The sequence below is a fragment of the Aspergillus welwitschiae genome (assembly GCF_003344945.1).
Source record: "Aspergillus welwitschiae strain CBS 139.54b unplaced genomic scaffold BDQ94scaffold_80, whole genome shotgun sequence".
Lineage (NCBI taxonomy): Eukaryota > Fungi > Ascomycota > Eurotiomycetes > Eurotiales > Aspergillaceae > Aspergillus > Aspergillus welwitschiae.
The window spans coordinates 25904-51337 of record NW_020798774.1 but is presented as its reverse complement, the minus strand read 5'-3'; the positions used below and the strand labels follow the sequence as shown (position 1 = coordinate 51337).

The 25434-nt window shown below is 37.2% G+C and overlaps 4 protein-coding genes across 4 annotated transcripts; 3 read left to right on the top strand and 1 right to left on the bottom strand.

Annotated features, from left to right (window-relative positions):
- Window positions 1-1188: 1188 nt before the first annotated feature.
- On the top strand, window positions 1189-2489 carry BDQ94DRAFT_186063 (FAD-dependent oxidoreductase; the record flags this gene model as incomplete). Its single annotated transcript, XM_026775049.1, has 1 exon — window positions 1189-2489. One exon carries the CDS (start codon window positions 1189-1191, stop codon window positions 2398-2400), a length of 1212 nt encoding a protein of 403 aa, XP_026619909.1. The 3' UTR covers window positions 2401-2489.
- Window positions 2490-3297: 808 nt separating this feature from the next.
- BDQ94DRAFT_164111 (cytochrome b5 reductase family protein) lies at window positions 3298-4213 on the top strand (the record flags this gene model as incomplete). Its single annotated transcript, XM_026769909.1, has 3 exons — window positions 3298-3420; window positions 3701-3996; window positions 4045-4213. The coding sequence occupies 3 exons, from the start codon at window positions 3298-3300 to the stop codon at window positions 4211-4213; spliced, it is 588 nt and encodes a 195-aa protein (XP_026619908.1).
- A 14783-nt stretch (window positions 4214-18996) lies between these two features.
- BDQ94DRAFT_164110 (uncharacterized protein) lies at window positions 18997-20388 on the top strand (the record flags this gene model as incomplete). Its single annotated transcript, XM_026769908.1, has 8 exons — window positions 18997-19038; window positions 19072-19164; window positions 19336-19553; window positions 19599-19644; window positions 19687-19771; window positions 19811-19958; window positions 20062-20063; window positions 20213-20388. The coding sequence occupies 8 exons, from the start codon at window positions 18997-18999 to the stop codon at window positions 20386-20388; spliced, it is 810 nt and encodes a 269-aa protein (XP_026619907.1).
- A 3413-nt stretch (window positions 20389-23801) lies between these two features.
- BDQ94DRAFT_176081 (MBL fold metallo-hydrolase) lies at window positions 23802-24975 on the bottom strand (the record flags this gene model as incomplete). Its single annotated transcript, XM_026772618.1, has 2 exons — window positions 23802-24813; window positions 24887-24975. 2 exons carry the CDS (start codon window positions 24973-24975, stop codon window positions 23802-23804), a joined length of 1101 nt encoding a protein of 366 aa, XP_026619906.1.
- Between the last annotated feature and the right edge of the window lie 459 nt (window positions 24976-25434).

Here is a 25434-nt window from a genome sequence, read left to right as displayed (position 1 = left end):
AAAACCCTAAAACCCTAAAACCCTAAAACCCTAAACCCTAAAACCCTAAAACCCTAAAACCCTAAAGGGCTATAACATAATACTAATCTCAAACTTATCAGACATCATTTAACTGTTGTCCCGTTGTGAAGATTTCCCTACTAGAATATATATTATTATCTTTAAATATTTATAACTCTATATATTTATTAATTAACAGAATAAACATTATATTATGTTGAAACGACATTTTAGGTCAATATTAAAGTCGTAATAAACGCTTGATTCTTCTATCTAGGCGCGCTCGGAAGGAGTGGTTGAGATTACGGAGTTTACGGGTCACGTGACCTCGACTACTAGTAATCTACTGAGATTACGTTCCAACATATTATTATATTCTGTGTATAAAGCATTATTAGATCATACTAATTTCAAACTTATCGGACATCATTTAACTGTTGTCCCGTTCTGAAGATTTCCCTACTAGAAAGGCGACCGAGAGATTATATACTGTTCCCATCATCGTTCTCTTCAAATGCTTATAAAAAACGGTGTTCACGACAAGGAAAATCTAGACATAGAGTGTGGTTCTGAATCTATTCTGGATGTGGTTACATTGTACAAGGGGCTCGATTTGTCGGCACATCGGACGCCGACCACCGACATCTCGGCCTCTCTCGCGCTCGAGACTATCCCGCCACTCGGTTGTAGAACCAACCCCGCAAAAGCCGATATGAGACCTCTACCCTCTCGGATCTGAAATGAAATTCCAGCTCCGGCCGGAGCAAGCGATCGCCCTTAACCAAGCCATACCGCATTGAGTCCCATATCACAGAATGGTTCGCGGGTGACCAATCAGCAGCGCTTCCATGAGACAAGAGGGGTAATTTGCGGGCTTCCTACACCGTAATCGCAGTAAATTTCCTAGGCGGCTAAGTTTCAGGATTTAGGCGGAAATTTGACATGATCCTCTTCGGTCACAGCTTTAGTGCTGAACATGGGTCATATGAATGACTTGGGAAAGAAAATTTCGGGCTATGGAGTACTCGGCGTTGTCGAGATGCTATTCCGGCACTCGGCCTCGCAAAAAGCCGACTGATATTCAATTCATGCATATATGAAGTTCCTTATCATCGCGCCTAGCTTACCACTGCTGCAGCTTTCTCTCACTTGCACTCACATCGATTTAAGTCAAGAACTTCTGCGAATATGGGGGAACACGTTGAGCCCGAAAAGCGCCCCACAATCGCAATAGTCGGGGCCGGACCAGGAGGCTTGACTTTGGCTCGACTACTCTACCTAGCCAATATCCCCTTCACTATCTTCGAATCCGACAAGTCACGAGAGACTCGCCGTGTGACCGGGGGTGTTCTTGACCTTCATTCGCAAACGGGACAGCGTGCTATCCGTGAAGCAGGACTCTGGGATATTTATCAGAAGCATGCCTCATACGACGCCGAGGAGCTAGTTATCACCGATTACAAAAATGTAGTCTTCTACAACTCCAATGGTGCCAGCAGAGGAAGACCCGAGATTGATCGGCCGGTTTTACGCGATATTTTACTCAATTCAGTACCGAATGACTGCATCCGCTGGGACCATCATCTCAAGCACGTTGGCGATGACGGAACACTGCATTTCACCCACGGTGTCGAAACGGGGTTTGATCTTGTCATCGGCGCCGACGGAGCGTGGTCCAAAGTGCGCCAGGCGTTGAGTACAATTTCGCCATTCTATTCAGGAGTGGTTTGCCTTGAGCTTTGGATTGTTCAGCCGGATAAAATTGACCCCGATATGAACCGCATGCTTGGACGCGGTTCGTACCTTTCGTATGGAAGTGACGACAATGTACTCCATACACAACGCCAGGGAGATGGTTCACTTCGCACCTATGCTTACATGCGCCGTCCGGAATCGTGGCTGAGGGACCGTGCTATTGATTTGAATAATCGTGATGCAGTGAAGGAACTTCTGCTCAAAGAATACGAAACGTGGTGCCCCGAGCTGAAGAGTCTCATCTACAACTGTAACGGCACCGTTATCAATCGGCCACTCTATATGCTGCCAGTTGGCATTCGTTGGCGACACAAACGGCATCTCACCCTGTTGGGAGATGCCGCCCATGTCATGACGCCATTCGCAGGCGAAGGTGTCAATACCGCAATGTATGATGCCTTGGAGTTAGCACATGCAATTATCCACAATCAATACACTCTAGATACTGCGATTGTGCAGTATGAAAAGAAGTTGTTCGCTCGTGCCGCAAGAGTGCAGCAAGTCACCTGGGAGGAACTGCTTAGTACGTTTGAGGAAGATGCTGGACGGCATTTGGCAGAGCGATATGACTATATAGTCGCACTGGGTGAGAAAGGAATGACTGCTAAGTTGGGCCTAGGTGCCGATAACTCTGCCGAAAATTAAGATTCGTTATTTCTCCTATTGTGAAGAGCGGTGTGACAAGAGTGTAGTCTTCCAGAAAAGAGTGCATTCCGCAGCGAATACTGAGAATGGAGAGGAGAGAGAAGGGAGAAGTGCTGTGTCTGCCTTCATACTCCTCGGGCTCGGCCAATCAGATCGCTCAAAGCTAGCTAGTCTATCTACACAGTTTCCCAGCGTCACAAGAGGTTATAGTATGTAACCGGAGATTGAGATATTTAGTACTTTCGTCGCTTGTCTTCTTCACCTGCTCCTGCCCTTTTTTATAGGGTTCTCTCGCCCTGTCAGATTAGTTAGATTATTCAACCAAGTCGGTTTCTTTGCTTCCTGTGTTAATGTCCGGCGCCTTAAAGAAAGTCGGATGAAGGGCCGGAGCGGTGGGGTGGGAGTAGGTCGGAAAAAAACCTAATACAACCGCCACTGACTCAATTTAGTAGCAACACCACATAAAATGGAAGCTCATCTGAAGAAAAACGAAGTGCTGCACAATGGTTCTTCGGCGTGCGCTACCGAGTACGGGACATTCAGAGCCGCTTTTGGCAAAACCAACGGTTTACAAATACCTAAGGTTCCACATTCCCCATCGGTCGGCTTTTGCCGGGCTTTGTCTCCTGTTGGCCACGCATCAGATTCGGGAACTTGAAAATTATCAGTGTTTAGCAGGCTCTATGTGATGAGATATAAAGTCTTTGATTTTGATTCTGTTTAGCATTTCACAGTTCCTCCACGCTCACATTGATTAACTGCTACTGGCTGTGCCCTGTCTTGCCTTTCTGAATTCTTAAAGCTACTCGAGAAGGGATGGCGGTGTTGTAATCTCTTTTTCACTTTTTCAAGTCTCGTCCAGTTGTTGTCACTGGATTCACAGTTGCTGTAGTGAGTATGGGAGTTTATTCTGGAATTGGGCCATGTTTCTTATCTACAGCCTTCGCTGAATCACCTGAGCCACCAAGTATTTTTGGGTGGTTTGGACTCACGACACTCCGCTTGCAAAGTGTCGAAACAGTCAATCATAATACAAAATGATTTGTCTTCGAGTTTCCAGATCCAGATGCTTGAAGCGGATTAAGTTTGACATGTATAGCTCTAAATTTGTGTCCCGAGAAAAATCATACTGTGTAAAGTTATTAACATCTTCTAACCGCTCTTCTTCGCATTTTACGACCTCAAGGTCGATGGCTACCTGTTCTCTGACTGTATACTCTAATCAGCGATTTAGGTACCACACTCGTCGCTTTCCTCTGGCATTTTGAGCATACCAAATAATAATGACACTACGAAACAGATCAGAAAAGGTTCCATTGAGCTAATGGTCAAGAAATATCCGAATGGAAAAGCGAGCGGTTATTTCCATTCTCTTATTCCAGGTGATACGGTTACTTTCGCTGCCGTGCTGAAGGGGTTCTCTTGGACCGCAAACCAATTTTTACAAGTTCATTTAATTGCAGGCGGCGCGGGGATTACGCCTATTTATCAACTTATTCAGGGAATTCTTCGCGATCCCAATGACCAGACGAAAATTAATCTGATCTTCGGCGTCAGTACGGAGCAGGACCTTCTTCTTAAAGACGAGCTTGAAGGGTCTAAGAAGCATTTTCCGGATTGATTCAATTATCTCTAAACAGTCAGTGATCCTGAGGGAGATAGTTTTCTATCTTATAAGGGATATATTACAGAAGAATTGCTACGCAAGGCTCTTCATGGCTCTGAAAAGAATAGTAAGATCTTTATATATAGACCCGAAGGACTGGAGAATTCTTTGATGGATTCTCGCAAGGCACCTGGTATTCTTGAATGATTAGGGTTCATGAAAGATTAGATCTACAGATTTTAAGATGGATAGAATACCATCCATCCCCACTCTTCCAGAGATATAGAGGTCGACTTGTGCAGTAGAAACCGAAATCATTATCTGAATATAAGGTAAAAGCTACTTGATAGTCACATGATTTTGAGTTAGGGCTAGCTCTAGCGTTTATAGGCTCTAATATTTATTTATAAAATTGAAATATCAGATGTGTTAGTATATGGGAATTATACTAGAGGAAGATATAACTTTTAGGGGCCATGTCACTCGCTGAGACTGGCTCTAAGAACTTCTCGTCGACTGACTATATAATTCTATGTATAGAAATAAAATTAATCAAAAATTAGAAGTGTGAAAGAGTCTTCCGGTTGCTTTTATGGTTGTAAATAGGTACTGACATAATTATTACCGCTCTAGCCATCTGGTATCTAAATTTCAAAGTATCCAGTCTTTTTATTTTATATTCTTTTTAATTTCTTTTTTATTTATAATCTCTTCTTACTTCTTATTTCTTGAATCTCTAGTACTAGTCTCTGTTCTGTCTTTAATACTCTTCTACTTTAAAGCTAATGCGCCGAGCATGGCGCAGGCGCTAACTGCAGCAGTTATAATAAAAATACAAGTTAGTATATAATTATATATATCTATAACAGTATTCAGTATACTATCTGGAATAATCCTTCAAAGTCCAGTGGCACTAGTATTAATAATAATATTCAAATCCAGGCCCGTAATATTAAAGAGTTATTATACTAATTTAGTTAATAATATATTCTGGTTGACTGCAAGGAATATAAAGCCCCCAATCTGTTATATTAAGATTATAAAAGATATGCTGATGGAAATATCTGAAGATCAAAATACTGTTTGTACAGCTAAGTTAAACATTTAAAATCCATATCTAATATTAATACTAAATATTACCTGGTACCCAATCCAGTGGCCTGTACTCGAGTTCGGGGTAAGAATTAATAACAGACCTGCATTAATAAAGTAGAAAAGAGAAGCTGTTATTATTATAAGAATATAATAACTAATTCTTTGAATTATTATAATAAATATTATACTAATAATAACTATGAATAATACCAGAGGAATGGTTTTTAATCTTATATCTATTGTAGACAGGTCCTTGACGACCTGGAACCAGATACTAAGATGATATATAAGTGATATTATTGTATTATTAATAAGAAAAACAAAAACCATGCTGCCAGTAATTAAATAATCAGAACTATATGAGTTAGAATTATTACAGTCTCTGGAGTAATAACCTCCATGATAATAAAGACGAGAAGTAGTGCTGTAAAAGTCACTAATAGATTAATTATTATTAATAAAGACTATGCATACTTAGTACTGTTCCATTATAATGCCAAAATCAAGTATATAATTAATAGAATAAAGAATAAGACTTTTAATAGATTTAAATTTTTTATATAGTTCATGAATCCAAGCTTTGTGCCTGTAGCAGACTTGACATTGAAAGAGAAGAAGATAATAAATATCATAAAATTATTAATTAAAAAATTAATAAAAAGACACCATCACCAGGTGCTGTTATATATTAATTGTAAAACTTTAATTCTTGTCTATAAATCAAGTTTTTTTAATATATAGTTAGTGAGCCTCCCACTAATTATAGATCCAAGTACTGATGAGATTCTAAAAATTACTCTGAAAACAGAAATCAATAGCAGGCGCTTGTAAAGCAGCATAAGTATTACTATAATTATTATAATATCTGAGAAGATTCCGGCTTTTCTAAGTCTAGTAACTGCCCATCTGATAATAAATATTATTAAGCTTGGAGCAGCTCTACAGACAGCAGAATTAACTTTAAAAATAAATAATAATACTAGAAATATTTATTTTATTAAGTAAATTTTATATGCTCGGCTGAAAGATGAAGTGAATAAAGCAGAAGTCAGTATATAGCTACTTCTATATTAACTAATATCTGCTATCAAGTTAAATTCATCGGTTATACAAGATATAGTAGTAGTAATAACCGATCAGTCCTGTAGATTAATTAATATATTATTTAAAGTTAGAAAGAAACGGGTTAGTAGACTAATCAGAGTAACCAGGAATATTAAAAAGTATATATCCAGAATAATCAGCTAGAACTCTGCAGATTTAGACTGGAAATTTTTCTCTGTATTATAGTCTGGGATTAAGATTATAGATTTGAATTTAAATATTAATATATCTCTTCCTTCTATTTTTTTTTATATATATATTTTTTTCTTTCCTTTTTCAGTTGTTCATAAATGAGTTAGTTATTTAAGATATCTATGCTGAGTATTTACTGGATCTTATATCTTACAGAGATAGAGCTAGTGCTGTATAAATCTGTCTTTATTTTATATCAGCAGCGTAAGATTAGATATAATTATAATATTTCTTGTATAAACTGTATTAAATTTTAGATATAATATATACCACCTAGTCAGCTCTCTTGTTGCCGAAAGTATAAGTTTAAAGAGAAAGAGTTATTAAAAAGATTATATAAGTATAAATATTTTCTTAAATAGAGTAATATAAAATTTATCTTACTTCACAGGGAATCTGACAGATATAATATCTCAATGCAAGTATCTGATTATAACTTATAAATTAAGCTGCCTGGTAATAAAGAGATTAGTAATTTATTCTTTTTAATTATTATTAAGTCTGAAATGGTCTCTGAGGTAAAATACACTTTCTTTCTATTATATAAAAAATTTGGAAAGTAATTAATAAATACTTACACAGAAACATTTAGTATGCTATAAACTAAGTTATATGTTTTTACTGTTTTTTTAATTTCTCCGGTCTCTGCCATTTGATGCTGAGTGAAACAGCTACTAGAATATGATAAGAGTGATACAACAGTTAATTATATAGACTCTGATTTAGTTAAAAAGGCCTGGAATCATGTCTATAGAACTATTAATTTATTTTTTTAATATCTGCCAGACAGCTGTCAGTCTATATTTCTTATATTCTAGATCTATACAGATATTTAGACTGTGACAGATCTATTTAAAAAATATAAACTTTATATTCAAGATTATATACATACATACTCCCACCTTACAAAACCAGATTATTAAAACTATCAGTGATTTGAATAATGTGAATTCCAATCTGGAAGCTTTAATATTTAATATTTACTGTATAACCGTGCTTTCTATTATTTCAAGTAAATATAAGATCCTATTCAGTTTATACAGACTAGTATTTCTGGCAAAGTACCAGTCTGCCTGCTACTAAGCATTGGTAAATTGCGGATTTTTATAATCAGATAATTATAATTATTTTATTATATTCTTTTTATATTTGGTAGATCTGCTAGAATCTGCTAAATTTATTTATAACTAACTCTTTCAGATTTTAATAAGGCTCTCTATAGACTCTTGTTCTTTATTATTTATGCTGGGCATTGCGGTCCGCGTAGCGCAATACATAAGAATTTATAGTAAATCGGAATATTTAAAATATCCACTGCTTGAAACCGAGATATGCAGAAGATTGTGGTGGTCTTTAATATTATTTGATATTTATATTAAAGAAATAGCTACTGACTACTAGGCTATAATCCTGACTTCTTTTTAGGATACTAATATTTCCCGGAATATCAATGACATTGATATCTGACTAGATATGAAATTATTACTAAATATACAGTCTCCGTTAGCAGAAGTTCTCTTTATTATTATTTAAAGCAAAGTTATAGATTTTGCCCGTTAGTCTATTTCCTTAGTTTTAACTATCTAATCCTGAAAGTTTCTGTAACCAAATCTTGATAATCTCTGATAAGTGAATGGAGCGAGCTCACTGCCCTTAAAAAAAGAATAGAAGAAAAGTATTCTAAATTAGCTTATTTTAATAATTATCTTTATTTTATAATAATTAATAAAATAGATGGTGCGCGGATACCTGGCCAAGTTCTTTCTTATAAAATATTATTCAGAATATATTAATAGCTACTTATTAGAAGACCAGCGTGATGCTGGTCTTAGTTTTATAATATACAGATTTAAAAGTAATATAAAGCTCATATCTTTTTTTTCTATTAAGAGATATAATTAAGTACTAGATTTTTAATTTTTCTTTCCAGTATATATTTATATTTTCCAGGATCTGAAAAGATAATCTCTCTGCCAATATACAGAGCATATCTGGGAAGTTTTTAATAATAATTTTAGAGTTTGATTAATAATAATTTCTCTGGCTCCCAGTTTAATATTTAGGAATTTTATTAAACTGGTTCTACAAGCCTGGAGCGCATGCGATGCTGTATTTATATAGACTGGATGATCAGTTACATCCCCGAGGGTAGTAACTATTGTCAGGTCTTGGTTAACAGAGAATATAATCTATACTAATCTAGATAAGTTATCTTATATTATCTATGATATAAATATGCTATTCAGCCTAGCATCATTGAATATTATTTAATAAGGCCTATCTGAATACTGAGAGAAAGCATTACTTTATAATATAGTTATTCTAGAGATATATATAATATATATACTTTTTCTCTGTTTATTTTTCTGTCTCTCTATTTTCCTATTATAATTACAACTTGAGACTGTATTTTATCTTCTTTTTCAGATAGATTCTGTTTATTCTTACTTTTTAGAAGAGTTATTCATAATTACTAAATATCTAGTAAGAATTCTACTCTGCGGATAATAAATACATAACCTGACAATTTTTGTGAGGTCATCACTATTATATCAGACAGTATTATTTAATTATAATATTAGTAGAATTCAAATCTTAATAAATATTATAGTAATATATTTATCGGGTTGAAACTTCCTATGTCTTTTAAGATTAATAGTTATTTAATTAAAATTCTTGAACATGCATTTACATAATCCCACAGATCCTGTTCAACGGAATTAGTATAGATTAATTTATTTAAAGGAAAATACTGTCAGTCAAAATTCTTAGACTAGAAATATTATAACATGGTCCAGGACCAACTTAGCTCCAAAAAATTGACTTAGATGATCTGGAAAGATTAAAAAATAAAAAATAAATATTAATTTTTTTTAATCTATGCAGCGGAGATTCAGATTAATAGTTATTTATCGCGCAAGTCAGCTTTTCCAGTCAGATCGGAAGTACAGGATAAGAATCCATGTCCAGAATTCAGAATTAATAATAATAGATATACTTTAAATAAGAAGATGTCTTTATATTTTCTAAATTCCCTAGCTTTTTAGTATACTGTGGAGAATATTAACTGGAGCTTAATATTATTTTATCTTTAGACTCTGCGGACTCTGCAGATTCTGCAGATATCTGGTCGGATTTTACGCGTCTTAGCTTTTTAGAAATTATTATTAATTATTAATAGTTATAGATAGAAAGAGAAGGGACTTTTTCTTTTAATTTTCTTTATTATTAAATCATGATATTATAATCAGATTTAATAAATAGATTTTTAAATAGTATTAAACTGTTTCTCACGGAGCCTTGCTGGTTTTACAAAAATAAAGTATAGTAAAATCTGTCTAAATAAGATATTTAATAATAATTAATTTATAATATAATATACAGTGACTACGCAAAAGTTTAGACACTCTGGAACTTATATTAATATAATTACTTAATATTCTGCCGGACTTATCTCTTCTACTCTATAGTATTTTATGATATTAATATCTCTCTCAGAAATCTAATTTACACAACCCAACAGGCCCTGTAAATAAAAAAGTAGATAAATTATAAAAAATTTATAATAATATTATACTATATACATCTCTGCTTGTTCCTCACTCCGTGATTTGGAAAACAGTATATTACTATACTAGACAGTCTGGCTGTAGGTCCCAAGAGAGTGTCTAAACTTTTACATAATTACTGTAATACCAGATATTTTATTATTATATATAGTAATACTGATTGGTGGCTTCTGTCAGCTTTTATAAGAAGTTTATTGGTGTTAAGTAGTCTACCGTTAAATAAAAGGACAGGCTGGATTATAAAAAAAAATAAACTAATTTAATAGAGATAGAAGTCTAAGATACTGTCAAAGCAAGCTCAAACAGTATAGACTAGTATGCGGTAGAGTAAATAAAATCAAAGATATATATCTTAGTAATTCTCTAATCTAAGAAAAAGAACTACATGAAGATATATATATAATAAATAGAATCTAACCAAATCTGGTTAGTGGCTAGCTGGAGAGACTAGCAGTATTATATTTTAATAAATATAATAATATTATAAGAATCTGTAATTCTCTAGCTGGTTATTTTTTTATGTTATAAATTCTGCCTTACCAAAATCTTTAATAAATATAATAAAATTATATTAATAATTTATATTTGATAAACCAGTCTTTCTGTGGGACATATTGGTGTGGCTGATAATTAAAAAATTATATAAAATATAATATGCAACTCCAGTGTATGTGTTCAGAACAGTTGGTTGGCTATAATAAAAAGAAAGTACTACTAGTAGTTAACTAAAAAAATTATAAATTTTATAAGATTAAAATTATTTCTGTAATCTCTTCTTCCAAGATATTTTATGGAATATAGCAGGGAAAATAAAGACTAATATAATATATATAAATAAACTGATCTATAATATTTGTATTTTAAAATTCTTATTATATAATAGTGATAGTTGTGTCTTTCTTTATCTCTAGGTCTCGGTCTATAATTAATCTTAGTATTAGATAATAAAAGTCCTAATAAATCAGATTTCTTTTATTAATAGAAGACTCTGCTACTTGGTAATTATAAAGTAAGAAAAGTTTAAAATCCAGAAGTATCTATAAATAAAAAAATATATCTAATCTATTTCTTAGATATAAATATATCTAAGTATATATCTGTATTATATATCTTATTATATTTATATATCTTGTTTATTAAACTTAGAGTGGTTATATCTAACTGTTATACCTTAACCTAACCTTAACCGTAACCTGACAGTTAGGTTAAGATATAAAAATTTATTAACTGTCAGATATAACAGTTAACCACGGTTAACTGTTATACCTGATCAGGTAGAAATCAGGCAGAATCAGGCATTAGTCTAACTATATTAGGCTAGCTTAGGCAGAAATCAGTCAGAAATCAGACAGAAATTTACTGTTAGTTTTTACCGCCTTTTTAGCTAGGAAAAGATCAGCAAATCAGGTTAACCGCGGTTAACCTTGGTTAGGTATATATATATTTTATACCTAACCGTTAACCTGACGGAAGGTATAGATTTTCCCATTAACCTACCCTACCCTGACCGTTAACCACTCTAGGTGAGTCCGCCTTACTAGCAGGTTAACTAGCAGGGGTCCGTAACAGTTCTTTGAATAAAATATTACAATAAAGCATGGTAATAATTATAATCAACGCTGTATTAATATTACTTTTGATAAATAATGAATAGATTTATAAATATTATATATAGAATACTCTAGAATCTACTAGCAGTGCGAATAATAGAAAGTTAAAAATTTTATAATACTTTGAGTTATAAAAGATATATAGATAATATAGTATGTTGGTAAAGCCTTGCTATTCTGTATATGTTCAGTAGCAATGTAGTAATAATATCCGGATACAGAGAATTATAATAGACCAGGCGAGACCTAGTAATTATTATAATAAGCTTAATTGAAAGAAATGCCTTAATTAAATATACGATCTTGATCCTTGACCCACATGAGGATCCATACTCTGGAACTATTATGAGAAGTTACTGCAAACGGCTAATGCTCAGTTGCTTCTTTCAGCAAGATAGTACTGATTCTGGAATAAGGTTTTCAATTAATATTCTCTTTATTTTTATACTTTTTGAATCCCTGGATATGTTCCCGAGTGATATGGCAAGCCGAAGTGGTCTATTGGAGTAGAATATTATAGAATAATACTGTCGGATATTAAATCTACTGCCGAGATCTTCGGCAGATCGATGATAATTAGTATAGTGTTGAAGGTCTAACACGTCTAACATATCAATCTATTGTTTTGAAAGGCATATTGCTTTAAGTTTTTAATGTCTTGTAGAAACTAGATACTTCTTTTAATTTGATGTCTTGACTGAACTCTGTATGGCTAGAGATTTTATAGGATTTGGTTGATGACCTATGAAGCAACTGCTCGGCTACTCTGATGTTGACCAGGCTGATGCTGGCACCTTCGAGGATAGATGAAAGTTAGCAGATTCTGATCCTGGAATATGTGTGTTCTGAGCGAGCGCGATCCGTGAGCATTTTAGTAAGCCAGAAGTAGAGAAATTTGACAAGTACAGATCTACTCGCGCGGCTTATCCAGGTTGCGCCGAGGACATCAGTCTTTTTTGATAGTGTTTATAAAGGTTTGCTGGTTACAGGTCTTGGGGATTACAAGAGGCTTTTCTTGTCAACTTTCACTATTAATTATAAGTCCGGAATATAACTATGGCCCATACTCGTAGTCCCGGCCAACCAGACCATGTCAAGCGAAATGGTTTTGAGGTTTTATGATAATTACATTTTAATAGGACTCTGCCAGTATTTCGTAGATCTAGAAAGCTCTAGACTATTAGACCATGAATTATAACACGGATAGAGTATAGTCTGGTTTATTAGCTGTAGTATAATCTCATGTCTGCTGCTCTGTGCTGGCGGTCGTGTTCTGGAGTTTGATAGTGTTATTATCTGAGCTTGGTGCTAAAATCCTGCGCCTTGTAATTTCTCCATATCTCAGGTGCCTTCGGGTTGAATAGATCTTTTGAATATGTTGATATGAGGGGGTTTGTGATTTACTATTATAGTCAGAGAATACTCACCGCATTATTTGCTTGCATGGTAAAAGCTATCCGAACACGCCAGGATAGGTTAGGCATGATAATAAGAGACTTTAGAACAAATTCATGTTCTATTAATTATTAACATCTCCATTGCCTCTCGTTGGCGCTGTTAATCGCTAGCTTATATACCAGTCTGTATACGGTATCCGCTAAGTGGACTCTATCTATTTCCATAGTAGATCTGATGCTTAAACTCCGCCTACTTCCGCCTCATTTCAGAGAGTTGTTCATGGTATACAGCGTATTAACGCACATTAGTCCGTGAGATTCGCGGGTTTCACAGACAACAATTATTAAATTATTGAGATAATAGCTTCTTCTCATACGCGTCCACTTTGTTGTCTTCAGTGAGTGAACATTACAGAAACCTCTTAGGTCCAGATAAGCTAAGAAAATATTACTGACCAAGAAGTAATAACTAATACTATACAAGTTGACATACCCCCTCTACAATCACATGCAGACCGACCATGAAACTGACATCTAATTAGGCCCATTAACTAGTTACAGTAATCTAAGTAGACTGTATGATCGCATCTATTACTCTTAATTTTATCTAATTATATCACATTCTTTCCCGTGTACGAGTAATTATATATTATTATTTATTAAAATCATTACCTGACACACAATCAATACATGTCTTCTGTGACAGCCTGGTATCACTTAATGTCTTATTTTTGCTTCACTGGTTCATTGTATTTACTTATGGCTTATTATGTATTATCATATCCTGCTTTCCATAATCTTCCTCTTTCCTTCCCCACGCTTGATGATCCAACTAGAGACACTAATACAGTTCATTGTGAATAAACGGCTGCTTTAATGTTGCTGATTCTCACTCTCCAGGTCCGGCCACTATCTTGTAAAATTGCATTGTTTCTGTTTCCTTACCTGTTACGTAGAGTACTGGGTGTTGAGCATGGCTTAATCTGGTTACTGTAGTATATTTAAGCACATCTCTCAGAAAGTATATGTGGGAAGCTTTCTCTGGTGGAATTTATTTTATTAATCTTCTGTGGCCTGTGTGATACTGTAGATAGACCCCAAAGCCTGTTATATATTTAGTGTCATTGTATTTTATCCTATAAACCAAGTACTGGAGTTTGAAATAATATGATGAACTATACCTCAGATAAATATATTTATGAGTCCAAGTAAGGTAATTGCATGGAAATTGAAGTATTACAGTATTTTGTATAATTACTATGCCTACCATTTATTATTTTGCTCGTTTTCCTAAGCCTTAACATATTTGTACCAATCTGTATCTGTTTAGTATATATTTGTGGAGCTTTTTATTTCTACTTTATACTAAGAAATGCTCTCCAGGGCTTGTCTCTTTAACCACAGATGTTAGTACTCCGAGATTATCATTAATAGTCTAGACCACTGTTAGTGTCTGGAACTTCCGCTTCCGGATAAATCAGAATATTAAAGTTAATATAATTTACGTTAGTCTGCATAGCTCTAGGTCTACGCTCAGTACATGATAATTAAATATTCTGTATTGGAATGATCGATACCTTATTCTCTAGTAGATAATCGAATGTGCCCTCGGTTAATTTACTCGCCCGCTGATAAACTAGTTTTAGCTGTTCGTGCGTGCTTCTGTCCGCGCGGGGGCGTGTTCTAATTACTGTACTGATCCCAGATTATTTCTTCTGTTCTTCTCTGTTCTATTGTTTCTACAGTCCGTTTCTATTATGGGACAAACAGAGCTGTATCTTCCTATCTATGTGTATAATATAAATAAGATACTCTAGGGCTATTATATATGGCCTCTGTAGGAGGCTTTGCTAGAGATCTCCTTAGGACTCTCTTATTCCTCCGCAAAATACCAGTGACTGAGCTCTATCCAATCATCTGTATAAGGTCTATTGGATTGGTATGGACCCCCACCCAATTCCAAGGACTAAGCAATATACATAGACTTAATTAAGCTTAGGGATAATCTATTACAGAGGCATAGGAAAACTTTTTTATATTCTTAATAATTGTCTTTCTCGTTTTTTTATTTTCTGTAGATTAGCTATTTATCTATAGCTCTATAAATTAGAGCATTTAATCTTTGAATTGTATTATAGATTCTATAAGAGCTCAGTAGGATCTTACTTCTGCCGTTACACACCGCTTTCTTATTCTATTTATTAAATCTGGCCGCTACTCGATTTACTGTTCTTTAGGCATGCTTAGATAGGAAGATCTGTCTCTTTTTATCCTATAACTGGTAAGCCACAGGCAAGTGACTTAGTGGGCATATTTCTAAGAATGTAATATCTATAATAATTTTTCGAGACAATAGCAGCTTCTAAAATTTATCTGTTTGACTAAATATCTACTTCTGCCAAATACTCTACAACTTCTTGTCCAGCCGACCGAGATACACCTACAGCACATACATTAAAGTCAAAATCGTAGCGGGAACATTTTATAATAATTATCTAGACCGGGCCCAGGCTGCTCTTCCAGCAGTCTGATAAAATAAAGACAGTGAATTTTGCACTTCCTTTCCCCTTAAGATCAATGCTATAGTGGACCAGTCGTTGTTTATATATATATACGCGAAACAGTTGTATTGAGTATTAATAATCTTATTAATCAGGTATACAAGGTATTTCTATATACAGCTACCAATGAACTTAATATGATAGATTTAGGAGATTGACTGGTCTTATACGTATTACTATAGAAGCTATTTCAGTAGTCTTCTAGTACTTATTTCTGGATAGCTGAGGAGTGAGAATTACTCTGATTTGTTCTTCAATCATAGCTACTGCTCTACTTATTAATGGTGCCACTGGCAACCAAGGTGGTGCAGTCATCAATGCTCTGTTGGTGCAGGACGCAGACATTCAAAAATCAGTCTTGCCTTATTATAGTTATAATATAATGCTTTCTCTAGGAGACACCTAAAGAAAAATTAGATTTAAGCAACAGGTCGAGTAACTCATTGCGTAGTGTGTCGCATGAAGAATAAGGAGCTTCAGGCGAATCAGGCCTTTAAGAATGAGAAGCTTTTGTGCTTATGTGAAAAGTAAATGAAAATCACTTTTAAGAACCCGATGATGTTCTCAGAATGGATTTGTTCTTGGCATTCGCCTCCGCTTTGTATGTACTGCCAAGAAATGAAGTCCGAAACTAATGTATATGTATACGAGAAAATATACGGGACATATAGTTTTATTATGGGACGGATTTAGCGATTGAATCTTAGCGGTCTGAGGTGATTACTGTGCGCCCATCAATCTGTCATCTTTAGTTGGCAGTTCAGAATCGCGACTCAGAGCCCCGGGCTCCGATTTATCGATTTAATGTATCTAGAATCCTAAAACTTATTAGCTCTTTTAACTGGCCCGTGTCGCCAACAGGCAGCCTAGCTTGGTAATCAGTCATGCAATACTGCGGTTGAGTGAAGCGATGAATGCTTCTCTGTTGAACGATGTCGGGAGGGGACCAAAGTCTACTGGATCAAAATCACTCAGTGGAGCACATAGGCACTGGCAGCATTGAGTAGCCTTCTTCTTGTAAGATGCTAGCTACTGGATATGCATGGTTTTTTGAGCTCCATTTGACTGTCGTAGGGCGTAGAATTTCGGGGCAGTCTAATGGACTTGAATATGTTCAGCAGCTCCAGATACTCAAATGCACAGCAGAGTGAGGTGCGGCGCAATGTGTCGACTTGCTAATATGCAGTCATATACTCGGCGGCCCAGAGGTTAAGAGGCGAATCTGTGTCCCCCAAGCATAGCATAAGTGTACTAAGAATTTATATGAGAACCGTTTTCTAATTATAATATAGAAACAGCCTGGTCGCGCATTAGTCTTCCTGAGAATGATATTAAAACTATATTCTATGTTTTATTATTCTTCTATCTTCAAGACTACAGCCTAGGAGATAGAGTGCTGCGATTTCAGATTCTGATGAAATAGCATGCCACTATATTAGGATATACTTAGCCGTGGATAAATTCAGTATTCAGCTTCTTCAGCAACCTGCAACCGCCTGTATCATAGATTAGACAAATTCAAAATTCATGTCAGGAATATTTCCAGAGATAATTCAGGATATACGGTACTCTATCCCCTTTTACGAAAACAGGCTTCGCGATACTATATCTGATATTATTCCAACCAATATCCGAGATTTTCTAAGACATGCGGGGGGGGATTACCGTTCTTATTAATAATCCTGACTTTGCCGTGACGGTCTTGAAACATGTAATTGAGAATAAAGATAGAATAAAGATACAGAATAATCAGCTTGCATGGGATAAAATAAGGCTAACTGGAATGTTATCAGATAAAAAGAAAAAAATCCAAAACCCACATTTAGTTACCAAATAGCAATTATATTTATGAGGTCCACGCGTCAATTTACCCAGTCCAGTCAGGATGCGCGGCATGAACTGTGTCACATATAGCATTGTGCTCTATTGCAAACAATGTATGCAGCATTTCGATGCCTGTCCACCAGTTATCGCTAAACCCAGTCATGGGATTACTGGAGTTATTATTTAGTATGACCACCTGCTTGCCTTTTTTCTTGATAGAATCAGCTTTCTATCGGGATTTGTGGTCTGTAGGCCCTGTGTGACAGCTTCATAAGAGCCGTAGATCTGCGAGCCCTCCTACTATACTGTATTTTTGTTGTTGTATTCCGGGCACTCGAGTGGTCGCCCGTTGACATAGGCTACAGTGATATGCATGATAAATATAATTGATATTACATTTGGAGATCTTGAATATTACTTCTGTAGCAATATTTAAGATTACCAACGAGCCTAGATAAAGTATAGAAACGGATCCGGGAAAGGTCTGCTGTGGACATTATCACATTATATAAAATAAATCATTATCTTGTATAAAATAGGATAAAGTTAGCTCACAGTCCAAGAGGCTGTATAATTTTTCCACAGACTTAGATATCAACCTCAGTCTCTTAAAAGCAGGTCTATGCTATCAGTAGAAGATCTAAACCTCCACTTCTAGAGAAATCTAGTAGGGGTATGAATATGTATTCTTATAAATTCCATAAAAGTTATATATAAATCTATGTGCCAGAACTGAAGGCCTCGACTGGTCGCCCATCTTATTATAGTAAGATGCTCACAGAGCTGTGTAGGGCCCAGGCCTTCTCTAGCTTGAGGAAATGGGAATAATAAGCTATGTGCACTAAGAAACTTAATACACTGGTAAATCATAGTATGAAATGGTACCAGCAAAAAGTTTATTACCCGACCTACCCGACCGACCTGATAGCGTGCTGGTAGAAACTGTTGCACTCCGTAATTACGAGGAATGTGAGAGTGTCTAATAAACCACAGAAACTTAGGACAAAAAATCTATCGGGACTGTTGGTTGAGGCTAACTTATATTAGGATATTTCAAGTAAAGAATACAGCTAAGTACAGAATACAGCAAGCTCTACGCTTGTTAGGGAGCCTATCCAAAAGAAACTGAGTTCTATGGTGTCAGGTTGACATAGTAGAATTTCATTAGTCGGAATGTTTTGTACGGGGCTAGGAGTTAGTAGGATGGATATATAACTGGTGTCCCTAGGCGGTCCAACCCAAAATCTGCTGCTCTGGTGGAATGATATCTTACATCGAGACCAGGTTGTACACAAGGACATCGTTTCTGCAAAGTCTAACCAGACTTAATTATACTTACAAAATAGTCCAGGTCACGCCAAGATCTAGTTCACGTATTTATAATTATTCCACTTGGCGAGTCTTTACATCATTCCGACCAGTTATTTTGCGTTCCGTTGAGGACTATGCGCGACTCAGAAAGCTGTATTGCTCGGTTTAAGATTACAGTATATGCCTGCTATATATAATTATCTTCTCTTACCTTAAGTCATAGAGTTTCATCTTATCTATCTTTATTGTGAAATCTTAATAATATCCTCAGTTTATTTTTATTTAACTTGAGGCGAAAGTTTATTCTTCTTATAACAGATTACAGCTATGCCTATCCTCAGCAACTGGAATAATGATATTAAATTTAAGGTAGCTGATAACTGCTTCAAGACTTCAACGCAGATTTCAGATATTCAGACCATTGTCAAACAAGCTTTTAATAAAAATGAACATGTGGCTGTTATAGGCGCCATGCATTCGACCACCCAATGCATGGTGGGCTCTGGTATTATTATCTCACTGGAGAATATGGATAATCTTATCTCTATTAATTAGGAACAGTTGATTATTACAGTCCAAGGAGGCATGACACTGCGACAGCTGTATTCACATTTGAAAGAGGTCAGCCTCCAACCTCCTGTTATATTGGAATAGAGTAATTTTCAGATCAGTGCTATAAGCGGTACACATACTAATAACATCTCAATGAGACGCTCTGCGCAGTTCTTCTTGTATATACTTAGTGTGAAGCTTGTCACGCCAACCGGCGAGATCATAGAATTTTTGAAATCACAGAATAAAGATTATCTTCCTGCCATTCACTCCTATTATGGTATGCTAGGTGTCGTCTGCGAGGTCACCATCCGTGTCTTTAAGACGCAGCCGTTGAATGTCAGTTTCTAAGTCACATAAATCAAGACATTCTTTAGCGACTTCGCGGCGGAGCTGCAGACTCTGAAAGATAGATACGACCAGGTATTCGGAATACTATTTCTGATTACGGGCAAGCTGCTCTAGCAGTGCCGCAAGTTCTTAGAACCGGAGATACTAAGACCGCTCTTCCTGGGGGTATTTCTTAATCTGATTGAAAGCAAGAATATAAGTCTCTTCGGGAGCTTGTTTCTATCTCTAATCAAAGCAGTGATAAAGCTACACTCCTCGGCCGAAATAGTTATATTTATCAACTTCATCCTGGTTGATCTGCCACTGAAGATCATTCGTCACAATTCTTATATCATCAATCTGTGTGACCGTGCCATCCTCTGGGCTCAAGACGACCCGGATTTTGAGTTCTATGACTGAGTGTTCCCGGAGGAGAAATAGCATGATATGATTCAGGTATTTCTGCAATTGAGTGATTGCTTTCAGCAGAAGCATAACTTTATCTTACAGTTGTCCATCTTAATTTACTTTATCAAGCAGGACCAGGCGTCCCTGCTGTCATAATCTTGGAATACTAATATGATGGTGGTTAATCCTGTATATCCTGACCCAAAGAATCCTGCCTGGAAAAATTTTCGCCTTGAGTTCAATAAGATTGCAGTGCTTCATGGTGGAATCCCGCATATTAATAAGACACGCGATGGGGCGATCGGTAACTTTGCGAATACCGGAGATTCGGAGTGTATTCGTCGCTTTCTTCAGATATGCAGGCAGCTTGACTCCAAGGACTTGTTTCTTAACAATTATTTCAAGATAATATTCAGGAGGTATCTCTAAAATGTCAGAGCCAACAGGCAAGAGGAACCTGATGGTGTATTGAAATAATATCTTTTTTATAGATTCTGAATACTGTGATTTATTACTGTGTTGTCTTCTGTTCCCTCTTTTTATATGCCATGATTATCAGGTATTGTACGACTTCTATTGCTAATTATCCATCTAAAATTAGAAATGTTTCTCCGTGGATTAAGTCTGCGCTTTAGGTGGTTTAAGCAAATATTTTCCAGTTTTTACTACAGCACGCAATAACTAGTGTTATCTAATACATTATAGCATGTGAAAATATGATAGAAGGACTCACGGGCATATTCTTCTTCCTCTGCCATCTAATACAGTAAATATAAACGGGTGCGCTAGAGAGACTACTGCTAGAGAATAATAATAGATTAATAATCATAAGATTATTGTCTAATAACAAAGAGTATCTGCCCATACTATATAATTTTATTCTGTTTTAGCTGTATAAGTTTATACGGCTTTCCTAGGAAATATGCTTTGAAGCAGACTTGTATTCATATTATCACCCCTGTTGTGCTTAACAGCAAAGCAGCACAAAAACGAACCATAATTTTATTAGCCCCTGTTCCTGGTCAAAAAGTCGGCCAGGCAACTTTCCACAGAAGAAATAAATGAAATTAAATACAGTAAATATAGAAATCGGCTTGAGTTTGATCGGTTCCCGAGGCCATTTCAGAGAAGAACTTTCAATGCTGCCTACTTTACAGTCGGGAAATAGCATAGAATATGAAAACAATTGCGCTCCAATTGAGTTCACATAGAGTGCGACTTCTCCAGTTCTCCAGAACCTCCTCTGGGAACCTTTCTTCAGTATAAAAGATAGTCATTATTCTCCTGGACAACTTTTCCCCGGTCTAGGCGGTATTCAGGAAAGAGAAAGATTATAGCACATTAATAAACTAAAGATTAATCGGTAGGCTAGACAAGCTTGCAGCCTTCGACGGAGCAGCGTATTACTTTCCAGCTAATGGACCCTCCGCCCCGTCGAACCCACGGATATAATCCTATACGCGATGATTACCTGGTTCCAGTATATATAAACCAGCCATGTTCTCTATATTCTTATATTATCTCTATTTCTTGATAAGCAGAATATCTTTCTTCTACTGAGACTTATTATCTTCTTCTTATAAATTAATTTTTATATAAGTCCGGCCTAGTCTAAATTACAGGAAATCTTTAGAACTGGTAAAAAGACAAAAGGTCTGGGAATATATATATACACAGGGCATGCTATTCGGGTTCCAGTTATCTGTATATACCAGTAGATTTGATATTCTAGGATTATATATATATATATTTGCTGTCTGCGGATTATATTATAAGTTGCAATATTATTAGTTTTAATATAGAGAATTGATTGTTAAATATAGCAGTAGTAAGAAACTACTAGATAGAGCTTTCTGTGTTAGAGGAACTTTTTAAGATACTCTTAAACTATGTAAAAGATCAAGAGCTGTATACTGCTGAGAGGGCTTCTATGTTTCGTTAAGATTGTGTTTACTGTTAATAATGACGAGGATAATAAGCTAGAAATAATATTTTATATTGATAAAAATTAAAATATATATATCTGACTGTTAACTGTACGGTTAACCGGCTTAATCAGATCAGGTAGAAATCAGGCAGAATCAGGCAGAACAACATATTAATCTACCTTAACCTACCGCCGGTTAACAGTCAGGTTACGGGTAAGGTATAACGGTCAGGAATAGCCACTCTATTCCAGATTCAAAAATTTTTAGTAAATGTACAGACTTCTAACAATATCCTCTGTTATTGTAGTTTCTAGGCTCTCACAGATATGTGAGACCTCGGCCTCCCATGCCTCACCACGTGACCCCTCTACGAAGGTCACGTGACATATTCCACTCCGAGGACTGAAGACAGCAGTAGCCAGAGTAGTTCAACGAGCAGGAGCTGCCAATGAGAATAGTAAAAGAAAGTCAAAGAACTTACAGAAAAGAACCAGTTTAATAGAAGAAAGTTTATAATAGAGATAAGGATAAGGAAAGGAGCTTACCGAATTCTGATCAGTCCTGAAGATATATAAAACAGGCTGATATTATTACTGTAGATAGTTTTTCTTTCTTTCTCTAGATTTGAAAATTTTTAGTGAATGTACAGACTTCTAACGACATCCTTTGTCATTGTTGTTTCTAGGCTCTCAAAGGTATCGGAGTATATTAAGTCTTATTCTCTAATAGAATTTAAGAAACATCTAACCAGTATTTATCGATATTATAATCTTGTTTAATCTTTATAGTAAACTCTAGATGTAGTTTTACAGTACAGATTGTATAGTCTTTGTAACAGATGGCAACAGGTCTATTGCTAAGTTTGATGTCAGTACCATAGAGCTTCCAGTGAGTATGGTTTGCCCGAGGGGGATGTTGTTGGGTTAACCCAACACTCGTATTGCAATACGCTACGGTTCAACCAATATTGTGCCACACACGACTGCTTTCTAAGTATTATCTAGTTAGCTCTAATCCACGCCGCGGGGTACAACAATCAAGAGACTCTTCAAAGAACTTCATGCAAAACATAGCGTTCCCTGCTCAGCTCCTACCAAATATCCAAGTCTCTAAAAAAGGCCCTGAAGGATCAGTAGGAGCAGCGAGACGCCCACACCTTGGATGAGCACGGTCATAATAATTTCTGTTGTATGTCTCCCCCCCCTTTTTTTTTCCCCTTTTCTTTTTCTTTCTTTTTTCTTTCTTATTCCCCCCTATTTCTGACTCTTTCCCACAACGCGCTTGGTCACTAGCTAGATTCAAGATCAAAGCTCCTGGCTTGGATGAGATAAGCGCACTTACGTCTAATGCTGTGCATACGACAATTCTTGAGCGATTGGGTCACCCGTCTGTTGAGTGCAGTGTTGTCATATATATCTTGGGTCCAGTCAATGCCACGCAAAGAAGTAATACTCAGCAGTCTAAGCCTATATGTCTATATGAGACTACGAATATTATAGTGTTTTACGTAGGTTGAGCTTGAACTTGAGCGAAAGACCAGGTAAAAATCAGCCTGGGAACCGCTAGGTAACAACACGGTTTATAAAGGTATGCACTGTATATCTAACATTCTGTCATCATACACTAGGAGACAGGAATAGAGAAGTACCTTCTAGGTGAGACTAAAGTTTGACTAGATTAGATTGCCATTGTCAGGAATACTGTGCTTCCAATCTCAGATGACAAAAGGCGCCCGATGGCACTACGAGTATCCCAAGAGCACCTTTGAGTAACATGAAGAAACAACGTAATCATCATAAATAGACAATGTCAAAAGTTTCAAGCAAATGCCAATCTTACTGCAGAGATAGAGATACTCATCCAAGACGATGCAAATTTCAAGCTACCGCCAGAAAAAGAGACCTGCCCAGAACATCACCGTTCCTCCACATGCTGCAATTCATGGCAGAACAACCACCGCGTATCCTCGCGCAGCCCCTGCGCCTTCCAGTCATTGACGCGATCAGGAAACAAAGGCAGACGACCGTGCAGAGAATCATCATGGGCCAACAGGACCAGAACGTTGTCCGCCGCATCGAGTTCCTGGATCTTCGTGACTGTTTCCATTGCCGCCGGGTAGTCGGGGAACAACGGACCACGAGCGACCTGAAAGAAGGGCTCGTGGGAATTCTGCCACTTGCCGATCTGCATCAACAGATCGCCGGGACAGCCTCCGTAGTGGTGCTTCTCTGCTACTGCTGATGATGATGGTAGCGGCAGATAGGCCGAAGGCCGTAGCACACCAGGATGATGGCAGGCATCAGCGCCCATGAAGACGAAAGTGGGCGGGTCGGCGGTGGTGCGCGCGAGGCCACACAAGTGACCAATAGCATGGCCAGGGGCGTCGAGGAGGTAAAATGACCCGTCGCCGAAATAGTCAACAGCGTTGAAGCGGCCCAGGCGGAGGGGTTTGTGGTTGTTGGGGGATTCGAAAGAGATCTCCCGCACGGGGCGACCGGCCGCGTCGCTGTCGAGCACGATGCCATCCGGGTTGGATGGATAGCCGGGCCACGAGCTGGCAGCGACACCAGGGCCAACGACGAGCTCAGTCGTGGGTGGGAACCGCGACGGGTCGCCTGTATGGTCGAAATGGTTGTGCGACCACACGATGGCCTCTATGTCGGTGGTGCGGATCCCCAGCCCGCTCTCGTCCTCGTCCAGGACGGCGGCCACGTCCCGCGTGCAGTCACTTACCACCGTCGTCGCCTTGACGAGCTGGACGACCTTGGGCGCATAGTTTTCCCAGTCAGTGCGGACGCCCAAATCGAAGACTATGTGGCGATCCCCGTGCGATATTAGGAAACAGTAGATGGGCGCGTGGGGGCCTTCGAAGCCGCGCAAGGCTGGCTCCCAGAACACCCCTGGTTTCAGGTAGAGGCGTGTATTACTAGTTTGACTTAGTTGAGCTTGGATGGAATTTAACGAAAAGGTAAGAAACTACGAGCTTGGTAATGACTCACGTGTTGATTACGCGGACATCAACGGTGGAAGACGAGGCTGGCACGGAAAAGTCAGGAGGAGATTGAGGACGGGTCTGTGATGATTCCATGTTTATTATGCTGATAAGGGGAACCGCCGGCAAGGAAGGCAATGTCAGGAAAAAGCAAAACAGCAAGTCGAAGGATGAAGTGAGAAAAAAAGAGGGAAGGAAAAGACGGATCCCCTCGAGATAAAGGCGCATATTGCTTTCACTCACACTCCCTTGCCCTAACTTGTTACCTCCGAAGCCGAGACGATCGATACCAGGCGGTACCGTACGGCGCATGATTTGTTTTATTACCATACGTATACAGGACATACTGGCACGATAGCCATATAGACCAGCCTCATTGGACCCAAAGGATACTACGATATCACATATCGTTCTCCTTCGTATTCCCAGGCAATCTTCCCTGATCTGATCTGATCTGACACACACTCAATCCCACGTGTATGCCACGCTCGGCAACAGCTTCCGTCTTGCTTCGCTCCCCGTCAGCTGACAGGATCGTAAGCAAACCTTCCAACC